This window comes from Ascaphus truei, chromosome 12, assembly GCF_040206685.1.
Source record: "Ascaphus truei isolate aAscTru1 chromosome 12, aAscTru1.hap1, whole genome shotgun sequence".
Lineage (NCBI taxonomy): Eukaryota > Metazoa > Chordata > Amphibia > Anura > Ascaphidae > Ascaphus > Ascaphus truei.
The window spans coordinates 11,953,606-11,978,201 of record NC_134494.1 but is presented as its reverse complement, the minus strand read 5'-3'; the positions used below and the strand labels follow the sequence as shown (position 1 = coordinate 11,978,201).

The 24,596-nt window shown below is 42.7% G+C and overlaps 1 protein-coding gene across 7 annotated transcripts in view; it reads right to left on the bottom strand.

The window, feature by feature from the left end:
• Positions 1-24,596, bottom strand: part of LOC142463899 (sperm-specific sodium:proton exchanger-like) — a 956,006-nt gene that overhangs the window by 156,144 nt on the left and 775,266 nt on the right. For all 7 annotated transcript variants that reach the window (XM_075566732.1, XM_075566736.1, XM_075566735.1 and 4 more), the window contains 2 exons: positions 16,007-16,155; positions 10,081-10,206 (listed from right to left, as the gene is read on the bottom strand). In XM_075566732.1, coding sequence (XP_075422847.1) covers positions 10,081-10,206; positions 16,007-16,155 — 275 coding nt within the window. The remainder of the gene's footprint in view (positions 1-10,080; positions 10,207-16,006; positions 16,156-24,596) is intronic.

Below are 24,596 nucleotides of genomic sequence, written 5' to 3'. Positions count from 1 at the left end.
GAGCGTGGCTCCCGATTTAAGCAGAAGATCTCCTACTTTTCTGATTCTGTAAACTTGCTGCTGGCACCCCCCCCTCGTCCTCGGCTCCGGCATCAAATGACCCCGAGGGGTCATGTGACATCATGTCACAATGGCATCGTCACGCCATCGCAGGGTCATATGATGCTGAGGAGGTGGGGCGCTGGCGACAGCAAGAGCACACAATCAAGCCTGCAGCCTGTCAGCGCAGCTTGACTGGGGAAGCAGCAGCAGCACCGTAGCTTCCCGGCCCCCTGTCACTGCAAACAGGATAGTATGCTGCTGAGGGTGGACTGCTTGGACCGGGAGCTCACCACACTGCCGAGCAACATCAGCATCTTCACGGCTTACCTGTAAACACACAAGTAAAAACACATTTTGATATGTTTGATGGTGTGCCCTTCTAATTTTTCATGTTTATACTCACCCCAGTAAGGGTTTTGTTTGTAGTTATATAAGCAAAGAAAAATGCTTCTATGATGAGTGCTGCTGATCTACTTGAGTGAGAAAACACACACACACACACCTGATAGTTGAGGAAAGTCAGGGAGCGCGATTCACCAGTAGAAACATGAAAAATAAAACATAACAAACAGAAAATAGTGCAACTCTGTGTGGAAAAGCGGATCTGCAGGACCCGTGGCTCACTCAGATGTAGATGTGTAACGCAAAGCAATCACAAAATCAAAGGTTACTCCAAAGCAAATCTGCCCATATAAAACGACAGAAACAGTTCAAAGATTCAAACAGATGATGTATTGGGTATACAAGAACCGCAGCAGCGGTAAGCAATAAAAACTTACAAGAAAGCCTTGTAAAAAAGGCATGTAGAGGACAGGCAGTGTTCTGGTGGAGGGGGTGCACCAAAATGTGACCTCGCAATACCGTGGTGAACGCTGCACTCGGCGAATCCTCCGGTCAGCGCGTCACAGTACTTCCGGGTTCAGTCCCTCCAGACAAGAGTTACACGTGACCGCTCTTGTCCTCTGATGTCAAGTAAGTCCTGTGTGGGGGTGCCGCTGCACCGCCGAATCTGGGACAGCTGGCAGAGTTATTCCAGTACTCCCCATCCGGCAGATGCGGAACCCCTGATCGTGGCCATTTTTTCCACGATCTGGTTATAATGTGATCGCATCGGGTGGACCCCGAGCACCGCTTTATAATGGGGTTCAGCTGTATATCGATGAGACTGGAAAAAGGGAAACTCACCAGCAATTGAACAAATAAAAATGTTATTGAGCTACATAAAAAGTTACACAAACATGAATAAAACTAAGGACTCTCCTTGCAGAAGAGTCTTTTGTTTTGTTCGTGTTTGTGTAACTTTTTATGTAGATCACTACACTTTTTTATTTTTTCAATTCCTGGTGAGTTTTCATTTTTCCAGGAGCTGCAGTCTCGTCGATATAATCAATATATCTACTATTTTTCTGATGCTTGTGTAGCCTGGAGCTCCCGTGGCTCCTGGAGACCCCCCTCCCTTGTTGCAGCGCGGTCGCGGGTGCTGCCAGGGCCAGCGACGGACCCGACGGCTGCTTCCAAGGGTGGGGGCCGGAGCAGGGAGCAACGCGTCTTCCCCTGCATGCGGCTGGTTGCCGGGGACACAATCGGGCCATTGCTACGGCTGCGGTCACGTCGCTAGGGTCCCGGCGGCTCGCGGAGCAGGGAGCCGCCATTGCAAAGTGTGTTGCACATGGGCAAGGGCTAGGAGCGCCGGGAGGCCCCCAGATAGCTCGCGCATGTGCAGATAGGAGCCCACGAAACCCTAGCCTACCAGGGAAGGCTCTGAGCAGGGACTCCGAGTCCCATGAGCCTCTGTATGCCCCACGTGATGCCAGGGAGCCAATAGGGCTTAAGATCTCCCTACAGAGTGGATACATTTTGCGCGCTGAGCCCACGCCAGTCAGTCAGAGCGAGGAGCAGCCAAGGGAAGGAGGTAGGGTACAGGAGTCAGTGACTCCCTGTACTAGGCCAGCAACCCCCAAGGCCCGAGATAGCCCGGACTCACCCAGTAGGGTAAGTGTTGCCAGGGACAGCCCTCAGGATAGGGGCTCTGTCACTTACGTGAGTTGGAGCTGGGGAGCTGTAGGGGAAGGAAGGGTGCAGGGAGCGAGTGAAGCTCCTGCACCGCGTAAGGTCCCCCACATCCCAGGTAGGCCCCAACTCCCCACCAGATTAGTGGGAAATTGATAAGGGATGGCCCAAGATAGGGACGCTGCCCTTAGTGAGAGTGTGTGCTGTCTTGTCAGGGTCACGGCTGTCAGTGCTGTGGGGTCTAGCAAGCAGGCACAGGGTTTGTGCAGCACGTTGGCTGCAAGCACCCAGTAGGTTGCAGTACGCTGCTGCAGGTGCTGGGACAAGTTAGCTAGTAGTGAGGCAGAGGGGACTTGGGTAGTACGGGAGGAGGTAGTGTGGGTGCAGGGGGTCAGGGACCACTTGCATAGGATAGGCTACCCCGCAGGCCCTAGGAGGTTTCCCCAAAGCCATTACAGGTTGCTGTGCTGTAGTGACGGCCTATAGTACAGCGCGTGTCACTGTAGTTCAGAAGGAACCATATAGGGACACTGCGGACGCGGCGCCACCGTGCAGCGAGGTGGGCGCAGTTCTTCGTCATGGCTGTAGCAGTCCTCCGGGGGGGATCGTCCTGGAGGTGGTTCCGGTGTTCTTCGGTCGCCGGATCCTTTGCGAAGCCAGTTGGAGATCCGAGCACGGGAGTGCTCGGGCAGGTACTATTAAATCCACAAGTGCACCAACGGGCCCTTAGTTTAATAGTGACGCAAAGTTCATCTTTCCTGTCTTGCCTTCAAATACTATCTGGGCAAGCTACACGTCTATCTGAACAAGCTCCTCACCCCTACCACATGCAGCACCTATCATCTGAGATCTGACTCCAAAAGACTGTTCGTGGTCGCAAAGGTTCAGCAAAGTATCCGGCTGCTCCTTCTCTTACCGTGCAACCCAAAACTGGAACAATCTACCAGAGACTCTCACAGCCACCACCAGTCTAAATTCAAGATTAAAGCTGTCTCACATTTTAATCTTGTCTGTAACTGTTACATACGCCTATAATATATATTATCTCTAACTGTGCATGCAATGTCTTGCATATAATGTATACCCTGTTCACTTATGTAACTATGTATTTGTAACCTTGTATTATTTGTCATCTTAACGCTATGCCCAGGACACACTTGAAAACGAGGAGTAACTCTCAATGTATTACTTCCTGGTAAAATATTTTATAAATAAATTAAATAAAATAATATTAATCCTCATCTGACATTTATCTGTTTACGCATCTACAGTACTGTACATTTTTTAAACTGTGATACAGAAAATGCGTCCTTGGAAATGATCAGGCCCCCAATGACATGAATGGAAGTGGAGCATCTTTAATTTTTATCTCCTAACAAAAAACAGCACTATGATCCATGAACATCATAAGGATACACGAAGAAGGATCGATTGGTATAGGACAGCCAATTCCAGTAAAAATCACCTTCAACTCGCCAAGTAGGTGAAAAAATTTAAACTCTTTATTGCACTACATTAAAAACAAAAAACAGACAAAAAACAGAACAGGAAAAAACCTCCCACGCGTTTCGGGCTATACAGCCCTTTCTCAAGGAGTGTGGTTAGGGCTGAGCATTGAACACGTTAATATAGCCCCTCCTGTATACTCAAATGCACCTGACAAAATTAAGTGCTTAAAATTGATACTGTAGCACTTTCACCTCATGCAGCAAATTTGGGTGAGTCACATAGATCAAAAAATGTGTTATCTCATTCACTATAATGAGTTTTAGTTATTAAAGTATGTCCTTGAACCTATAACATGAAATATTAATGTATAGGTTAAACAGCTTTTAGTAAGAATAATTACTTATAAGACTAGTGACTCTATATTCTTAAAATGTAATCATGGATTGTAGATGGTACAAATGCCAAACAATGCATCAATAAGAGTAAGAATAGAGAGGTCATAAGTATATTGAGATAAACAACTATGGAGTCACACAACAATTGCACAGGTGATTAACATATGAAAGGCATCCTAACAGAAACAGATTTGAATAATATAGACCAAAAGAGGGGCAAGGAAGAGAAAGGAAAGGGGAGGGAGGAAAGAAGAGGGAGGGGAAAGGGGAAGGAAGGGGGGAGAGGAATGGAAGGGGGAATAGGAGGGGGAGGAAAAGGAGGGGAAAGGAGGTTGGGGGGAAGAAGAGGGAAAGGAAAAAAGGAAGAAGGGGAAAGGAAAAGGGGGAAAGGAAGGGGAGGTGGTAATTGTCAAGTATAAATAACAGGAAATAAGAATAAAAACAAACTAATCCTATAAAAGCAAAGCCAAATCTAAGTTAATGACAGATAGTTCAAATGGAAACTATATATTGAGGTCACTATTAGTGACACACAATATAAATCCAACGTACATAGAACATAAATTACAATCAAGAAATGTAAAGTTTTGAGAAAATTCCATATATGAAGGTATGGATAACACTGTGAATAATACACAATAGAATCAACAACCCTTTATACTGTGTGTCAAAAAATGCCCCTAAAACAGATCCATACTGAACATCCGTATTTATCAATATAAATCTCTTTATCTAAGATTTAAACATGTAGGAAACCACAAATTAAACCACATTATCAAAGACCAGATCTAAAACAATTGAATAAAGTGTAGGTGAGGCAAAACATTGGATCTCAAAGAAAACACTTCAGATCCCATTCTGTATTTAATCCTTTAGGGATTAGAGTGTCGAAAGAGAAAATCCAATGCGCCTCCCTCTAGTATAAAGCCTTAATTCTATTACCACCTCTGTAGTGGACCTGTACATGTTCAATAGCAATACATTTGAAATTAGTAAGAGACCCATTTTGACAAACACTAAATGTCTAGAGACTGGACGTATTTCATCCTTTTTAAGGATAAGTCTCAAATGTTCTAAAATTCTTAGTTTAAACATTCGTGATGTCAAGCCGATATACCTCTTATTGCATCCGCATATCAACATGTACATGACATAATCGGTTTTGCAGTTGATGAACGTTGTAATCTTATATGACTTGCAACCCTCCATACTTGAAAAAGATTTGTTTTTAGTATATATTTGCAAATTTTGCATCTCCCACAAGAATAGCAGCCAACCGGTTTAGGGAAGAATTCTTTTTTATTTAGAACTCTTTTGTTACTAACCATACTTGGTGAAACAATGTTGCCTAGAGTTTGTGCTTTTTTTAAAACAAACTTCGGTTTCATTGTGGTAAAATCTCTGAGATAAGGGTCGATCGTGAGAATGGACCAATGTTTATTTATGATTTTTCTGATGGCATAAGCTTGTTTACTAAAAGTTGTAATAAAGTATGGAGGGTCCAGGTGAGATCTATGTAGAGTTTGTTCGACTCTCCTCTGCTCATTGCGATCCAGGGACTGGAATATACGATCCTCCCTAGTATACTTGAGATCATTTCAATGTGCTTCTGATAGGAACCTATAATCATAGCCCCTACACATAAAGCGATAAATTAACTCCTTGGATCTCAAATGGTAATCCTGTAAATTAGAGCAATTTCGTCTAAGGCGTATGTATTGCCCATATGGTATACCCTTGAAGTGACTCTGACTATGTCCACTGCTCGCATGGAGAAGTGTGTTCCTAGAATGTTCCTTTGTTCCAACATCATAAGGATGCCTGATACTCAAGTTCATGTGATGTGTAGGAAATCTCATAAGTGCAGCAACATTAAAGTTATATATATATAGAAACTAAAGGAAAAGGGTCCCACTGAAATCACTCAAGCAATAATAAATAATGAATGGATTCATTCAATGAAAAAAACACATGAATTACACAAAAATATTAAAACAGTCCCCTCGAAACTCCAAAACATAAATACTGGTTTATGCACAGACAAAGGATATAAATGTGTCCTAAATCTAACCTAGAAATCAGGATATTGTGTAGAATGTATAAAACCAGATAATACCTGCTTATATATCTCTAGACCGGCCGGTCAAAACAGGATCAAAAACTGAATACTAAAGTACTCTACCTGAATGCTAAGTAACAGTACCACTCAATCACCAAGGTAAATATATGACATGTACTGATGCAGCCACCAGTATTAGAACACATACCGGAGAAATTCCTGGGAGATTCTTGGGCAGTCTCACAGTAATTGCCTCAACATTTCTGTAAAATTCTTAATGGCCCATCGGATTAACACAGCAGGGGGTCCCTGCAGTCCCATTCTGTTTGCAGGGACCCCCTGCTGTGTTAATCCTATGGGCCATTAAGAATCTCACAGAAATGTTGAGGCAATGTTGAGGCATTTACTGTGAGATTGCCCCAGAATCTACACAGGCAGAGTTCTAATACTCGTTGCTGCATCTGTATGAATAACCACAATTAATGAGCCATGCTAGGTAACTGTATAATCACCACAAGATGAAATGCATGCAGATCCCAGGAGGGAGATTGAGTAACGGCATAAATTGTAGAGGTAAGTGTCCAGCTATGATCCAAAGCAGGGTTGGGGGGTTCCTGGGGGAGTACAGACACAGCCTGTATCCCAAAAATCTACTAGCCGAACCAAAAAATCTACTCGCCACCTAGCCCCACCTCCAGGACCCCCCCCCCCAGGCCATTTAAAAAAATGGAATAAATTCCTAGTAAGAACTAATAACAACATTCGTTTTTTACATAAGTTTATTTATTGTATTACTTTTATACAGTACTTGACTACAATTAGTCCTTGTTACATTGTTGTGTGTGTGTGTGTGTGTGTGTGTGTGTGTGTGTGTGTGTGTGTGTGTGTGTGTGTGTGTGTGTGTGTGTGTGTGTGTGTGTGTGTATATGAAAGAGAGAGTGTGGGAGAGAGAGAAACAGAGAGAGGGTGGGAGAGAAAGACAGAGAGAGGGTAGGAGAGAGGGAGACAGAGAGACGGTGGGATAGAGAGAGGGTGGGAGAGAGAGAGATAGAGAGGGTAGGAGAGAGTGTTGGAGAGAGAGACAGAGAAGGTGGGAGTGAGAGAGACAGATAGAGAGGATGGGAGTGAGAGAGACAGAGCGGGTGGGAGAGAGTTAGACAGAGGGTGGAGAGAGAGATAGAGAGACACACACAGGGCGGGAGAGAGACACAGGGTGGGAGAGAGAGAGACACACACAGGGTGGGAGAGAGACACATGATCGGATTGCAGTGGATGATGTCACGGGTCGAGAGCTTCCTGATACGCCAGGATTCGGAGGGTGAAGACTTCTAAAGGTAAGATAAAAATTAAATGTATGTAATTGTCTTTTTTCAGGTTTTTTTATTGTATTTATTTCTTTTTATGTTATTGATTGCCTATTCACTGCTAATGTATTAATCTGTGCTCCTTTAGGGTACAGGTAACAGGCAATGCATTTTTTGCAAATGCTTGTGTAGCCTACTTCCCCTCCCCCCTATGGAAGATGTGGTGGCTACTTTGTGTTTGGTGCGTTACCTGTGGCTCACAGAAGGACTGAACCTCCGCCGCTGCGAGCCTGGGGTGTACCTGATTCGTCGGGTGACAGCGCCTCCACCTGCAAGGGATCCCAACGGGGTGGGATAATCCTCTTACAGGAACAGTACTAATGATGCACGCACACAAATATATGCTAACAACCTTTACTGCACACAATAACATTGGTACCGTGTACCACACTGTAATATAGACCCCAACCTGAAACCAACTGTGAGTGTCCCCAGAGTACATTGGGTGCCAGGCACCAATTCCCTGATGTCCCTTCCCAATGTCCAGGCCCACCCAAAGTGTTGGAGATAGCGCTATCCCGTGGAGTGGTAGTGCACGTGGTTAGGTACCTCCCCGGGGCTCCAGCACCCGGACATTGCAGAATACAAAAAGAATCCGTCTGATCCAATGTTGTCATCCGTGATGGCGTCCGCCTCCGTGTGGGGTGAATTCCGGCGTGGATAATATCACCTTACTGTCTTTACCGAGTAGCTGGTCTGTTCCCAGTCCACAGGCCGCAGTCACAGCGTGGCGTCTCACTGGTGCTGTAGCTGACATTGTGCAGCTACTGGGGAAAGGTCCCTGACTCTGGGATTTCCCTATAGCAGCCACAAGCTACAGTGATTCGGGGTCTTAGGGGAAAGATCTGGCCTAGGCCAGGAGAGCACTGCTCTCTGGACACTACCTGCTCCTCAGAGGTCCCTCTTCCGACTGACGTGGCTCACAGCGCGCCAAATGTATCCATTCTCTGAGCAGAGAATCTCTGCAGCCCTATTGGCTGATGCGCGCCATGTGGTCTATCGCCCCTATGCATTGTGGGGCTATAGTTCCCCACAGAGACCTTTCCTGTAATGGCCGCCTCAGCTACTGTGCTTCTGCACATGCACGAGCTCTGTAATGACCACCATGCTAGTGACATCCATTGCGCATGCACAACCTACAAAATGGCGGCGCCCTGAGCGTTCGGGCCGCCGCCAAGCCTCCGGAGCACCGGAGCTCTCCCTGCACCTCATGACAACCTGCCTAATATCCCAGCGCTCCTCGAAGGTGCGCGCACCCACGCCGACACCTGCTTGCCCCAGCAACAGGTGTGGAGGTAAGGGGGACCAACAGGGGATCAGACTACACTTGTTTACAATTGATTGCTGTTTTTTCTATTTCTGTTTATTATTTTCACTAAATTGGGTTGGTATTTGGATGGCTTGTTTTTATTACATTTCAGGAATGGTTAACGGTTTTATTTCTTGAATAGTTTTGTTGGTTAGGTGTGTATTTAATTGTATTCTAGTATTTTGGTATAACAATTTTTTTTTATGCGTTTGCAGTTTTGGTGTTAGAATAATTTTATTGATGTGTACAGTAGGTGAGGCTTTTTAGTTCTTTTATTTCTGTGATGTATTGTTGCTTGTGTATTTCTTTAATTGTTTTGTAGTGTTGTGCTTGATGATTTTTTGTATAGGTTGGCCATTGACTGCTATAGTGGCTTATCATGCCCATATTATATGGGTATGATTTACGATTGTGCCAATCAATGGGTAGAGGATGGGGGTACTTGCTAAAAAGCCTCGATAATTGGGTTATGAAGGCTACTAGAATAGTCCCCTTAATGTCTAAATGAAAAGGTATTATCACTTGGATGAGTATGAAAGTCCTTCATAGATTAAATTACACAGTACAAAGCTTTAAAAACAACACATGCATCTTCTTCATGGGTACTTTAAAAATACCACATTCTGTATACCCATAATTTTTTCTACTTGTTCATAAACCTGGTATAGTTATTTGACACTGCATTTGAGCATTCGTTAGTCACATTGATAAAAACACACAAAAATAGGAGCGCATGGAAAGAAACAAAACCGAAATTAGTACACAAAATCTTTATAAGTAAAAAAGACAGAACAGTTATTTTCTGGGCTCTTGTCAGCGTCCTCGTAGAGTCTCAGAAACGCGTAGGTGACGTCATACGCAGCGACGCGACGTCCGTGACGACGGACCTCCGAGCTACAGTTCTGAGACTCCACGAGGATGCTGACAGGAGCCCTTTAGCTTGAGGTCTGTGTGCTTTGTATCATCTTGCCCCAGACCTTTCCCTGCTGGTACATCTAGGGTTAGCATTGGGTTTCCTAGTCGTGAGGTTTTGTTTGCAGCAGTTCCTATACCCTCTGGGGTAGTCACGGACAATTTGATCATTGTGATCTTTACCTGTAATGTGGTGTTATCTGTTCTGTCTTTTTTACTTATAAAGATTTTGTGTACTAATTCCGGTTTTGTTTCTTTCCATGCGCTCCTATTTTTGTGTGTTTTTGTGACTGATTATACCCCGTTGATCACGGGAGACTGGGAGCAGCAGGGAGAACCCGTTATTAAAGGGAAGAATATCAAGGGACAGCACTCACAATTTCCTTTCCCCGGGTTAGTCACATTGATACAATAACTCCTTCTAGATTCAGTGAAATCAACTTATTTTAAGGTTACAAATTACTTTTTAATGTTTATTACTAATGGTCAGCTGAGTGTTTTACATTTAATGTAGGGGTGCAAAAATCAAAAGGTTCCTACCTTAATGAACTGGATTTGAGCTTTGTCATTTTCAAGCCAGGGAACACTATGTAAAAGTTCCTCTGCAGTTGCTGGAAGAATAGTGGATGGGAAATGTGAAAGTTCCTTTATCTTTAATTGAATAATCTAAATAAGAAAAGTGAAAGATAATTACTTATATTTTCTATGCTTGCACTTTTACCGATCAAATTAATGTAAGATATTAGAATACATTATAATAGAATAAGTGCAACATAAAACATTAAAGCTGATAATATAAAAAGGAATCCTGTCTAAGACAGCTTACTATAATATCTGGTTTGGCACAGTATATTGAGAGACTCACTGATATAGTACTATCGGGAAGGAGTAAGTGCAGTATATAGTTGGTAAGTGCTTCTTTGGATGTGGGAAAATGTGGTCATGATTCCAGACTATTGAAATTATTAATTTAGTTCACATTTGATTTGATGGTGTAGAGAGAATCTGCTTGGCGTTTACCGAGTGTGGGGCCGAGTGCGGAGGAGTTCAATAGTTGAGTGGCTGTTAGGCAATCAGAAAGGAAAAGGCAAGATAGAAGAAAAAGGAGAAAGGGATCGTTATGAGAAAAGCTAAGGAGATCAGCAGATGAATTGAGAAAAGTAAAAACTGAGGTGTAAGGACAAGCATAAGGCCAGGTCCGCAGTGGCCATGGCAGAATGTGTGACAGCGCGCACACCACACACAAGGCACAGCCCCCTATGGGGCAGGCCCCAGTCGGCGTGTGTACATGCGTTCACAAGGCGTGATGCGCTACCACTGCGGCTGAGCATCGGCCACATCACGGCGGCGGTTCAGCCAATGAGGGTGAACCAGCCGCGTGACGCCACGCCCCCATCAGATTTCCTGCTCTTCAATCACAGAACGCGGCTGAAATGGGTGCAGGCGTCACCAAACGCTCTGGCGCACGTGCAGCCGTGACCACTGGGGCCATAGCCTTAGTGTAGAGGCTTAGAGAGCAGGAGGTGAACTGTGTAATCAATAAAGAACATGATGAGCCAGGAGAGGGATTTAATGAAGTGATAGACAAACAATGTTATCTTGTGACGGTGGGATTTAAGTGCATAGGAGATACCAACACCCCATAACGAGGCCTGTATCTTTGGAACCAGGGGGTCCCCGGACCTGGAATCAATGCGGTTCAGCTCCGGAGAACCCCTGCTCATCTACACTAGTAATAAAAAGTATATAGAAACAACATCATTACCGTAGCGGCTAGTCGCTAATGCCATGAAGAGTTAAACATCAATAGCCTGTTCTTGGGGCATAGGGGGTGGATGAAGGGGGAATTAGTCCCAGGGTGGTGGGTTAGTCCTTCCTGGAAGGTTGCAAGAGGAGTTAACCCCATCACTATCATAGCGGTGGGAACAGCTATGGTAATGAATGGGGTTAACCAGTCCCGCCACCCCATGGAAGGCCTAAACACACACCGTTGGGGCTACTACCCCCTTCAACCAATACCTCTACCCCCAAGAAACAAAAATAAACACAACAATGTACTACCCTCCTCCTCTACCCTCAACACACCCCTACAACACACCCATACAACACATACAGTACATTAATAGGCAAAATAACTATTATCCACATATGAATAATAGCTCATTTGCCCAATATAAAAAAACATTAGGCAGCCAGCATAAATAAAGTTAATAAACCATTCTATTTACCCCTGCCATCATGAAGGGCGTCCTCATCAGCATACTCCAGGCCCATGTCCTCTGATGCCAGCAACAATACAAGAAAAAATATAATCTAATGGCCCCTAACCCCCTAATCACCTTAGCGGTTAATAACACTATAGTAATTAAGAGGTTAAACCACCGTCACCCGCTACCCACCCAGGAGGCCCAACAACCCACCCCGGGACCACTATACCCACCCGGTACTCATTGAATGGCACAGTGGTATATCATACCCATATACTATGGGCTTGATAAGCCACTATATCACTCAATGGTCAACCTAATAAAAATAATTCAGTCCAAAAATATACGATAATCAAAGAAATACACAATCACCTCAAAAACTCAACTACACATCAATTACGTTAATCTACCACTAAAATAGCAAAATAATTACAATTATGTTATTCCAAAACATAAGAATACAAATAAAAAAAATCTATCCAATCAATTAAATAATTTCAACCAGTAGCCAACAAAACAAATAATAAAAAAAATGTATTTCATACATTCAATATTTTACTTACCTTTAGAAGTCTTCACCCTCCAAATCCTGTTGTATCTGCAAGCTGTCGTACTGCAACATCATCACCCCAATCCAGCGCCATCCACATTGAAGACCAGCTTGGGGTAAAAAAAGGATGCCCTTCATGATGGCAGGGATAAGTAGAAAGTTGTATTTACTTTAATTATGCTGGCTGGCTAATGGTTAATTTTATAATGGGCAAAAAACTATTATCCATATCTGGATAATAGTTATTTTGTCCATTATTGTTCTGTATGTGTTGGGGGGGGGGGGGCAGGGGGGATGTATTTATTTCAATGTATTCCATATTTTTTTGCCACAGAATTGGAAACGCAGGCCAGGGGGGACCCATGGGGACCACCCAAGGGCCCTCAGATACCAGTGGGGACAACCCGAGGGTCCCCAGACACCCGTGGGGACAACCTGAGGGCCCCCAGACACCCATGGGAACCAACTGAGAGCCCCCAGACACCTGTGGGAACCACCTGAGGACCCCCAGACACCCACGGTGACCACCCGGGGGCCCCCAGACTCACACGGGGACAACCTGAGAACCCCCAGACACCTGCAGCCTCTGGCATCAATCATGTGGGGGTAGAGGAGGTGGGTATTAGTGTTGTTGTGTTTTTAATGTTTATTGTGGGTAGCGGGGGTGAGTGAAGTGGGTGTTTGGCCATTGGTGGGTGGGTAGAGGGAGGGATTAACCCCTGCATTGCCTTAGTGGTTAGCCGCTAAGGTAATGAAGTTGCCTGTAAATACATTTGTATTGAATGGGATTCATGCCGGGGGTCTCCGTATTAATGGATATCAGCTCCGGAGACTCCCAGCCTTAATTCGATGTAGACAAAAGGATTTTTTTTTCTAAGTCCTGTCTAGCCAGTTCTCACTAGCCTCACCCCTTTTCGTGGCGTGAGGATTTTGGGAGAAACTCATCATTCTAGAGCCGCGGTTTGCCTCGATAAGCTAATCACGGCTACTAGAATTGCACAAGTTTTAGAACTTGCTGATAATTGGCTTATCGTCGCTTACCCGGCGATTTTTTTATGACAGCTGAAAAATTTGGCGATTCATGCCTTTATCGCCCACTTATTGAGGCTTACTGAATAGCAGTAGGCATTTTGGCCGATAAGTGCTTGATAAGTGGCTTCTCGAGGGTTATAGAATAGGCCTCTATATGTTTTCTCTTTTATGACCCTTATGAGAGTTTTGCGCTTTCGATCCACTGCTGTCAGGGTTTGTATTAACTAATTCTATGTATTTGAAAACAAAATTATGTATGAATTAGACAAACAATTAATAATTAAGAGTCTGGGTACTGTATGTGCAAAAGTAAGTGAAATCCTGGTTTTATCAGCTAAATTAAAGGGGATAATTTGAATTAGGTGTTTAAATAATTAGGGAGATCTTCAGATGTCAGTTTGGTAGGCCCCACCCTATATAAATATCAGAAACTTTGTGAGTTTGGTCTTCACCATATAGGTGTGTTGAAACACGTCATGCCATGATCAAAAGAGATCACTGAAAACCTCAGAAAAGCAGTTATTGATGCTCACCAGTCTTGAAAGGGTTTCAAAACAATTTCTAAGGATTTGGGGCTCCACCAATACACTGTCAGTCTAAAAATGGATAAAGTTCAAGACCACGGTCACTCTACCCGGGAGCGATCGTCCTTCCAAAATCTCTCCAAGAAGAAACTGTCAATTCATCCAGGAAGTCACAAAGAACCCCAGAGTAACATCCATGGATCTGCAGGCCACTCTCACATTGGCTAATGTGAATGTTCACGACTCAACTATCTGAAAAAGACTGAACTAGAATGGTGTTCATAGAAGAATTGCAAGGAGGAAAGCACCTCTCTCTATAAAAAACCATTGCTGCCCATCTGAAGTTCGCCAAACAATATTCTCTGGTCAGGCGAGTCAAGGGTAGAACTTTTTTGCGTCAATGAGAAACGTTATGTTTGGTGAAAACTAAACACTGGATTCAAACAGAAGAACCTCTTCCCAACTGTGAAACATGGTGGTGGGAGTGTGAGGGTTTGGGGCTGCTTTGCTGCCTCAGAACCTGGGTGGCTTGCCATCATTGACACAACCATACTGTAAATTCTGCACTGTAATAGAAGTCTGGAGAGGAGAATGTCAGGCCATCCGTCCGTGAGCTGAAGCTGAAGCAAAAGTGGGTAATTCAGCAAGACAATTATCCTAAACTTACCAGCAGATCTACAAAAGATTGGCTGCAGAAGAATTTTCGCATTTTAGAATGGCCTAGTCCAAGTCCGGACCTAAACACCATCAAAATGTTGTGGCAGAACTTAAAGCACACTTTCCATGCAAGGAAGCTCTCAAATGACACAGAGTTGAAGCAGTTCTGTAAGGAGGAATGGGCCAAAATTTTGCAAAACCGATGTGAGAGACTGACCAGCAGTTGAAACTCTTAGTTGAAGTCATTGCTGCACAAAGGTGTGCCACGAGGTACTGAATCTAAAGGTACAATTACTTTTCACACATGGATATTGGATGTTGAATCATTTGTGGATACATAAATGTTGATAAAGTATCATGTGTGTTATTTGTTTGATCAGGTTATCTTTATCTATTATTAGAACTTGGATTAAGATTTAATAACATTTTAGGTTTAAAATATGTCAAATACTGTATGTGAAAATCCTAAGGGGTTCACAAACTTTTTCTTGCGCTGCCGAGGCAGACCGCCACGCACACCAGCACCTCCTGGCAGCCGCCCCAGCAGGGAGTCCCAGTTGCGGGCGTATGCGCACCCGCATATATATGGCTGCACTTACCAATCGCTTGGAATCCTCTGCACCTGCCTTGCACCCAGCCTCGGCCTATCAGCAGTCCACTTACCTGTGACATCACCTCCTATAATCCCCATTGGCTCCTCACTGGTATTTAGTTCAATCAGCCCTAGGCTGATTGCTGAGCATAGTTAGTTCTTAGTTGTGCTTGCTACAAGCCACTTCGTTTCATTCGTCTTGTCTCTTTGTACTTAGATCCCAGCATCGTATCCGGACTCCTGACCTCTGGCACCCTTGGACTCGGCACTCGCATCGGACTTCTACTCTCTCCTACCCACGACCCTGGCTTCGGACTCGGACTACTCTCGACTTCTCCAACCCTGATACGGCAAGTACCTCCTACAATCCTACCCTCTCCTTTCCGGACCCGGCCTCCCACAACCACGAGCTGCGCAACCCGGATCCGGCATCGCGGCCTAGGTCAGTGTTTTCATATCCCCACCTCAGCCTCGCGGTCCGGTCCTGGTTTGGGGTGAGCACCCGTGACAACTATATTATAGGAGGACAACATTGTGTTAATTCCTGACCCAGTCCCCCAATTCAGTGTGCATAGTAGGTTATCGTTTACTTTAGATCTACATTTTCGTAGGTTTTTCAAACTTTTGGGAAACTTTGACTGAAGCAACAATTAAGCGTACCCTGGCATATCTCGACTCTCCCACAATGCAAGTTTAAAACTGTTAAATTAACAGAATATAATCTGTTTACTAAGTCACCATTTGATTAGTTATTTGCTTGAATATTTCACTTTCTGAAGAACTATAGTTCTTTAGAAAGAGAAATGGTCAAGCAAATAACCCCTCCATAGCCACAAGAGCTTGCAACACAATACAAAACAATACTGTGTATTGCTATTCAGCAAGGAGTTTAAAATTTAATTACCTTATCAACTTTTACTCCTTCATTTATGTCAATGAGGCCTTGTGATGTCAAAATGCTTAGAGTTTCCTTGGCATTATTAAGAATAGTTCGGATTGCCTGGTTAGTTTTTACTGAGGTGACAATTTCTGGGTGGTCCCGCTGTAACAGACCTGAAATACATTAAAAAAGCAAATTGAAAAAAATCCACCTACAGTAAAATGCGCATAACAATGATATACGAGTTTCAATTATAGTTATGGATGTTGGTTTAGCAGTAGTATTGTCGGGATCCTATTGAGACAGATTGACACAGTTTACTTAGCTTTATCACTTACATAAGCTGTACAACCTTCAACTCCTAGCTACAACTTTTTCAAAACCTCTATAGACTCCATGCAAAGTCAATACACATTTTCATGGTCAGGTAGTGAAGCTTTATTTATTTTACCCCTTGAGGGTCCTATTGATATATACTGTACGTCATAAAAGCTGGCAACATTAAGGTCCTTATGATGCATGGTGTACATCAAACAAACTCTACCCCCCTGTGGTGCTGACTTTAATTAAACTATAGCCAGCTGCATCACACGTAGATATAACTCAGATCACTGACTAATAGATAAAAACTAAAAAAAAAAAAAATACACAGCGGGACCCCACTTACACTAGTGTGCTTGAGTTTTCACATATATATATACACACACACACACACACACACACACACACACACACACACACACACACACACACACACACACACACACACACACACACACACACACACACACACACACACACACACACACACACACACATATATGTGAAAACTCAAGCACACATATCCTGTATATATACTGTATGTATATATATATATATATATATATATATATATATATATTTATATATATATATATATATATATATATATATATATATATATATAGAATCCAATGCACAGCCGGCACACCATATGCAAGTAAATAAGTTTTGGTGCTTATCCCATAAAGCAATAACAGACCATACGATACCGGTTGCAACACGACATCAAGGGACAGCACGCAGGTAAGTAAATCAAAAATGTTCTATATTTGATAGAAGACACAAAAACCGACGTTTCAGTCCCCCAGTGGGACCTTTCTCAAGGTGGTGCAATTGAATGCAGTGCACAATACATATATATACCCCAAACCCCAGTGCAATTCAACAAAACCAATCACAGTTAATTAGCCTCACCTGCCTATGTGACATGCATCCACAGTATCAGCAGGTAAAGAGCATCCATTTTGAATATATTAACTCTATATTTGTTTACCTGATATGTGTTTAGGCATGCGCAAAAAGGCTCAGGAATTGCATAATGTTACTGCTGAGAGACTACATAAGTCTGCCAGACCCAGCGATATCTTGGATAACCGGAGAGAGTGCGCATGGGCTAAACTGATCTGGAGCTGATACCTGGATAGATTAACTATTTCAGGGACGTGCAAAATACACATTGTAACTGCAAGTTAAGCGAAACATGTGAAACACCTGATGTGCTCACCGTAAATGTGCAAAAAAAATGTGAGGATTAAAACATATATACACACGTGTGGATGACGTGGCTGACTGGAATCTAGGACAATATATAAATGCTGAAAGCACTCAGCCATATAACGCCTAATGCATAGTGTAAGAAATGATAATGCAATGATGACTCTATGCATCATGTCAGGAAGCGACACCTTAAGAAACAGGTCCCTTTTAGTCAAGAGCCACCTGTAGCAATGTTTGCTGAGAGTGTGACACAGCATGTATTCTAATTTATTACCAGTTTCTCTATTTGACATTGTCTGCATTATGTATTTTTGTTGTTTTTTTAAGGTGTCGCTTCCTGACATGATGCATAGAGTCAGAGGTCAGATCCCCCTGTTTTGTTCGAATTGTCTGAATTTGGAAGACTTGGTTTTTGTCCCTGAGTTTATTGGCAAGTAGAGTATCTGGCCTGTTTGCTTTCTCAAAAAATTTCCGCTTAGACCATGTCAGCTCCTTTTCAGCACGGGAGGTTAACAAGATATTAAGTTTATTTTTTGTGTCTAGCAATTCCTTAAGGGTCATTGCATCCTTGATACTTTTATGTCGAGCTGAGAGGACTGCCAATTCTGCTTGTAACTGAATGATTTTTTTGTCCTTCTCTCTCTTTCGCCTGCTTGCAATCCTTATGAGCTCTCCTCTCAGAGTCGCCTTATGGGCTTCCCACAAGGTAGCCTGCGAAGACACGCTTCCTGTATTCTCCTGAAAGATTTAACATTTTTTTTATTGTAATTTTTTTTTTCTCCACAAGCCTGCAAAAACCATTTTACTGTATTACGATATTCAATCTGTGCTGTAGCTTTTGACTGCGACCCTGTGCGTTTCACTGCACATGGTTGATTTGTGTGCTTTTTACTGTACGTACTGTATTTGGGGGTGTATTATTATGATGAACTGTCTTTTGAAATTAAAGTATGTCTTTATCTTTGAACTTCATGCAGCTGTACCCTGTAGCCCCCTCCCCCACGAACACACACAAGGCTAGCTCAAGGATTTGAAATTCCACGGAGTTGTTAATTTTCTGAATCTTGACATTGTGTTCTTAATCCGTCCATAGCCGAGCTACAAAGCCTCACTGCGCCTGCGTGTAATCCTTTTTGAGATGGGAGCTAGCTGCTTACTGCGCATGACTCACCCAACCCCCCCCCCCCCTCTCCACAGAGTCGTTCATTTTCTGAATCTTGCCATTGTGTTCTTAGTCCGTCCATAGCCGAGCTACAAAGCCTGACTGCGCCTGCGTGTAATCCTCTTTGAGATGGGAGCTAGCTGATTACTGCACATGACTCACCCAACCCCCCCCCCCAACCCTTTGAGGCTTTGTTTACGGTAACGCTTTGGAAAATCCCTTCTCAAATTTGAAATGTAAATCTGATTTGCACAGCATTGTGTGAATTGAGAGTTAAAAAAACCATTAACTGATTCATGTTATTTTGTCATTCATTCTTATTCATTGGCGTACTGTGGGTGTGGGGGGGGGGGGGGTGTTGTCAATTATTGTGATTAGCAGGAATGTAAATAAATATTTATTTTATTTTATCAGGAACCAAAAATACAAATATAAAAATAATCATGAGTAATACATAATGCAGTCTTTATATAGTTCTTCTGACAGATTGAAATTGGATAAACATTCAGAAAACATTTGTAAAACATGGAGAAACATGAATAATGCACATTTATAAGAATATTATTTAATAATATATACTGTAATGTATTATATATATATATATATATATATATATATATATATATATATATATAGTAATATTATTTTTTCCGTCTTTATCTTGTTCCTCATTCTGTGTACAGTACAGTAGTTCATTGAGAGAGGAGAGGTTTTGTGTACATCATTACTGCTGTTTATATACTGTACATTTGACTGTACAAACAGATTACACTGGACATAACACCCCACCTCCTCCCAGGCCACCCTTTTTTCCTGAAACGACAAGAAAACAAAACATTAGTGCAGTTATGTGCGTACTGTATTATGGCATTGTGTGATGTGTAGTACTACTGTACATGGCTGGTGCTGCTTTCTCTGGAAAGAAAAAAATTGAGCAGTTAGTAGGCAGTTACTGTAGTACTGTAAAACTAGTCTATACTGGAACTACTGTATACTCTGACTACTGTTAAATACTATGTACTGTAACCTGATGGCTGGTGCTGCTCTCTCTGTAAAGAAAAAACTGTAACTACTGTATACTCTGACTATTAGGAAAGAAAAAATCTGTGCCATACTTACCTGTATCATACTGTACTTACAATACTACAGCACAGTACTACTTTCCTGATGCTTTCCCATTACGCGCGATCACAATGGGCAACATAGTGGCAATATGGTCTATATATTTATTGCAGCGTTCCACGGTGAGTACATCGTTCCAAAAACTCATTATGCCTTTCAACAACACATCCTTTTTGCAGGGTTTCGCCACTTTCCGGATATGGTCCTTCAGCTGATGCCAGACCATTTCGATCGGATTGAAGTCTGGCGATATGTCATTGGAAGAAAAGGACAATTAGTTTAAGAGGTACAGTAACAGTAAAAACTGTGGGAAAAAAATGAGACACGGTTACCGCATTTACTCCGCTGGCGTCTTCACCCAGTTGATACCGCGCTCAAGGATATGCGCTGTTGACGCGGTGTGCTTCGGATCGTTGTCCTGGTAGAAGCGGTGACCATTCGGGAACTCGCGTGTGATGTATTGCAGGGACAATTTTGTCTTGGAAGAAAGCTTTATTCATGATTCCTATAATAAGAAAAGTGCTCAAAAAACTGCACAATAGTACAGTACAGTGCATACAGTAAGGCTACACTAGTAAAGTACAGTGCATAAGGCTACATTATATTTGATATATTTTACCTTCAAAGATGCCAATGCATCCTGGTCCACGCCTAGAGATGGAACCCCACACATGCAGCTTCACGGGGTGTTTTGGCCGCGGCTTCATAGATATGCAACCTTTTTTGTGGAATGCAAAGGTTGCAAATCTCTCCAGAGACACAGTAGACTCGTCAGTGAAGATGCAATCCTGGAAAGTTTCCCCACTGTCGATCCATGCCTGGGCCTGGACCACTCTTTTTATTTGTTTACGTCTCTTATCATGGGGTACGCTCTGTAATGACAAGGAATAAATAATTTTAGCGGTACAGTACAGTTTCCTAAACAATACTTTTACCTCCTGTACTGTCCAATACTAACCTCACACGTCCATATTTCCATCCAATCCTGCGTCTCATTTTCTTTATGCTGGTCTCGGATACAGTGAGATTGTGATTTTCCTGCAGAGTGTATTTGACCCTTAATGCACTCTTCTCATCATTCTCCTCACTTATTTTGTCGACCAGAAGAGTTGTCTCCCTACAATGTAAAGAAAAACAATCCAGTAAGTTACAGTGAAATAGGCCACAAGCACAGCATTACAGTATTACAGCACAGTTCTACAGTATCAATATGCAGCAATATAAAACTGTTGTAATATAAATATAAATATACAAAATATATATACTGTTGTAATATAAATATAAATATACAAAATATATATACTGTTGTAATATAATTATTTATATACAGAATATATATACTGTTGTAATATAAATCTAAATATACAAAATATATACTGTTGTAATATAAATCTAAAAAATATATACTGTATACTGTTGTAATATAAATATACAAAATATATATACTGTTGTAATATAATTATAAATATACAGAATATATACTTTATACTGTTGTAATATAAATCTAAATATACAAAATATATATACTGTGTAATATAAATATACAAAATATATATACTGTTGTAATATAATTATAAATATACAGAATATATATACTGTTGTAATATAAATATAAATATACAAAATATATATACTGTGGTAATATAAATCTACAGAAATAACCAAAATATTAGATACAGTACTGTAGATCTACAGTACATTATTTCATATAAAATTAATTTTTAAGTTGTATAAATATACTTACGCGTTAGTTACCCGTGGTGCCCTTTTGCGTTCTCTGTTTTTTCCGTGTGCATGATAGCTCACGGTGGTTGCTGGCACAACGAGGCCAGAAGTAGCTAACCAGCGTTGGATAGCAGCAATTCGGTGTCCGCTCGTGTACATCTCCTTAATTCTCATGCTGAGATCCTTGGAAATCTTTTTAACAGCCATTGCTGCGAGTAGAAAGAAATACAAACACAAGAATGTATATTCGATGTTTAGTCGATGTGTATTCAATGTGCAGTGAATCCACAAAATGGATGGTGTATTTATACGGTAATGACTCACATTAGAGTACGCCCACTTTCAACACCTGTACCTCGCCGCCATGCATAAAAGGTTACACACTTTGCATAGCCCACCACTCCATGATCTTTATCTGAACTTGCCCTTGTCCAGATACTGCATTATGCCATCTGCTTCCATGGATCAACCCCAATTCTACGGACGCAGGAACCGACTCGCCTCTGCCGTGCCTGTCATGCAGAAAAAGCGAAAGGCGGTTACCGTTTCCACGCCAACGCCAAAGGCAAAAGGCTAAGGCCAATAAGGAAAACCTTCTGCTGACCCCAAAGGCTAAGGGTTTTCATAGACGTCAGCCTTATTATGTCAAGAAGAAATACGGTGATGTACTCTCGAAGCAAAACGAATGGGAGCCAACCCATCGAACCCGCAGACCACTTCCTCGCATACGCTTAGACGACTCTGCCGCTGCCCTCCCGGAAACCCGCAGGCCATCTTCTCCAGTTCTATCCGACGACGCTGCCGCTGGTGCCTCTGAAATCCACGGGTCACTTTCTCCTTTGCTCTTAGACGACTCTGCTTCTCGCCCGGAAATCCAAAGGTCACTTTCTCCATCCGTCTTCGACGACGCTGCCGCTTCTCCTCTACCGGATATCCACAGGTCACCTCCTCCACCCTTCTTTGACGACGCTGACACTTCTTTCCATGGAACCCCCATCTCATCCTCTGTTGCACCCATCCACTCAGATGTCCACACGCCATGCACAAGAAGCAGCTCGTTAGACCGGATGCTGAATGGGATAAGTGTGGATATCCCCGGGAACTCTATTGTGCTGGCAAAGATAGATCTGCTTCTGGAGACCATGCTAAATGTGGAGCAACGGATTCTACATATGGATCAACGGATGCTAGATATGGATCAACAGATGCAACATATGGATCAACGATGGATCGACGGATGGAGAAGATAGAGGCTGACATAGTGGGTATACATCATTTGCTCGGTGTTCTTGCCCCTGTTTCCCTGACGCCGGAGCTGGAGGGTGGCATGGATGTGATGAATGGGAGCATCGACACCCTTCCATCACCAAGCGCACCCCCTCAACCAGAAGATTTAGTGTACATGTATGCCGTTGAGGAGGACATGACAACCCCGTCAAGACCACGCCAGGAGACAACATGGCGACCAAGACCGGAGGAAAGCTTCCTCCCAGACAACCTACCATCGCCCGTCGCCTTAAGCACACCCGCTCGCAGAAGACGTACATTCGCTCACATCGATACGGTGCCCGACATCAGCCTGTGCGATCTGCCACCGGCGCTCAGGGAGAAGTATATGGTGATGAGTGCTGGTGCACCCCACAAGTATGCCTTGTTACTTTTTAAGCACCATGTGCCCTACTCGTTGAACTGCGACTGGGCCTTGAGAGTGAACTACGAAGGAAATCGCGTAAAAATTGCGCTTCCTGACAATTTAAGAAAGACCATTCTGGATGAAATGTGGCGCTTTTATACAATTACAGATCCTGTAATGAAAGGCGTCCGAGACTGCATTAATGGTGTTTTGCGCCATGCAAGGAATCGGCCATGGACGGACAATCTGATGGACTTTCTGGTTTAATCACGGATACTGTAAGACCATACTGTTGTGCTGAACTGTACTGTACATGTTTTCACCTGCTGTACTTAAATAAAGGAGATGTTGTTGTGTGTTTTAACTTGTATTTATACAGAAATGTTTTAACTTGGTGTACACACACACAGGATTTGCACAATTCCAGTGCCGCAAACAGACCCGGTTTTCAAGGTTGTCCTGAAAACCGGGCCTATTTGCTGCCCTCGAGGACTGTAGTGGTGCAGGCCTGACTGACTGTTTTGCACACCATCCCACTGTACTGTATATGTTTCTTTAATAAAGGAGATGTTGCATTTTGTATACTGTATTTTATGAAAAAAGATTTTTTTTAATCACAGGTAAGACCATACTGTTGTGCTGAACTGTATTGTACATGTTTTGACCTGCTGTACTTAAATAAAGGAGATGTTGTTGTGTGTTTTTTAACTTGTATTTAAACAGAAATGTTTTAACTTGCTGTACACACACACAGGACCTGCACAATTCCAGTCCCTGAGGGCCGCAAACAGGCACGGTTTTCAAAGGTTACCCTGAAAACCGGGCCTGTTTGCTGCCCTCGAGGACTGTACTGGTGCAGACTGTTTTGCACACCATCCCACTGTACAGTATATGTTTTGACTTGCCATTCTTTAATAAAGGAGATGTTGCGTTTTGTATATTTTATGAATAAAGAATTTGTTTTTAAAACATGTGACTGTAAACCATACTGACTGACTGTAAATGTTTTTTACTTTCTATATCTAAATGTTTTCACTACTGTAGCAGTAAACCATACACCTGTTGATGTTTTGAATTGTTGTGCACTTAAAATGTTTCTACATTGTACAGTATTTGTAAATAAATGTTTTTGTACTTTCTCCACCAATAAAAGAACATAGTGATTTGTTTTACATTGTTCCATTGGCTCCTTTGCTACTGTAACAAAATACAGTGTTTCTAGAATGTACACTACTGTCCAGGCATACTGTACTGTATACTGTAGGCATGCTCAGTACAAGAGTATTAAAAAAATAGAAGACACATACTGTATGTACAGTACTGTAATACATGTAGAATAAATGCATAGGGGCCTATGCAGAGAGGAACGGCAAAATAAATTGCCATTCTTGTAAAAGTTCAACATTGTGGCGTATTTATTGAGCCTGATTCAG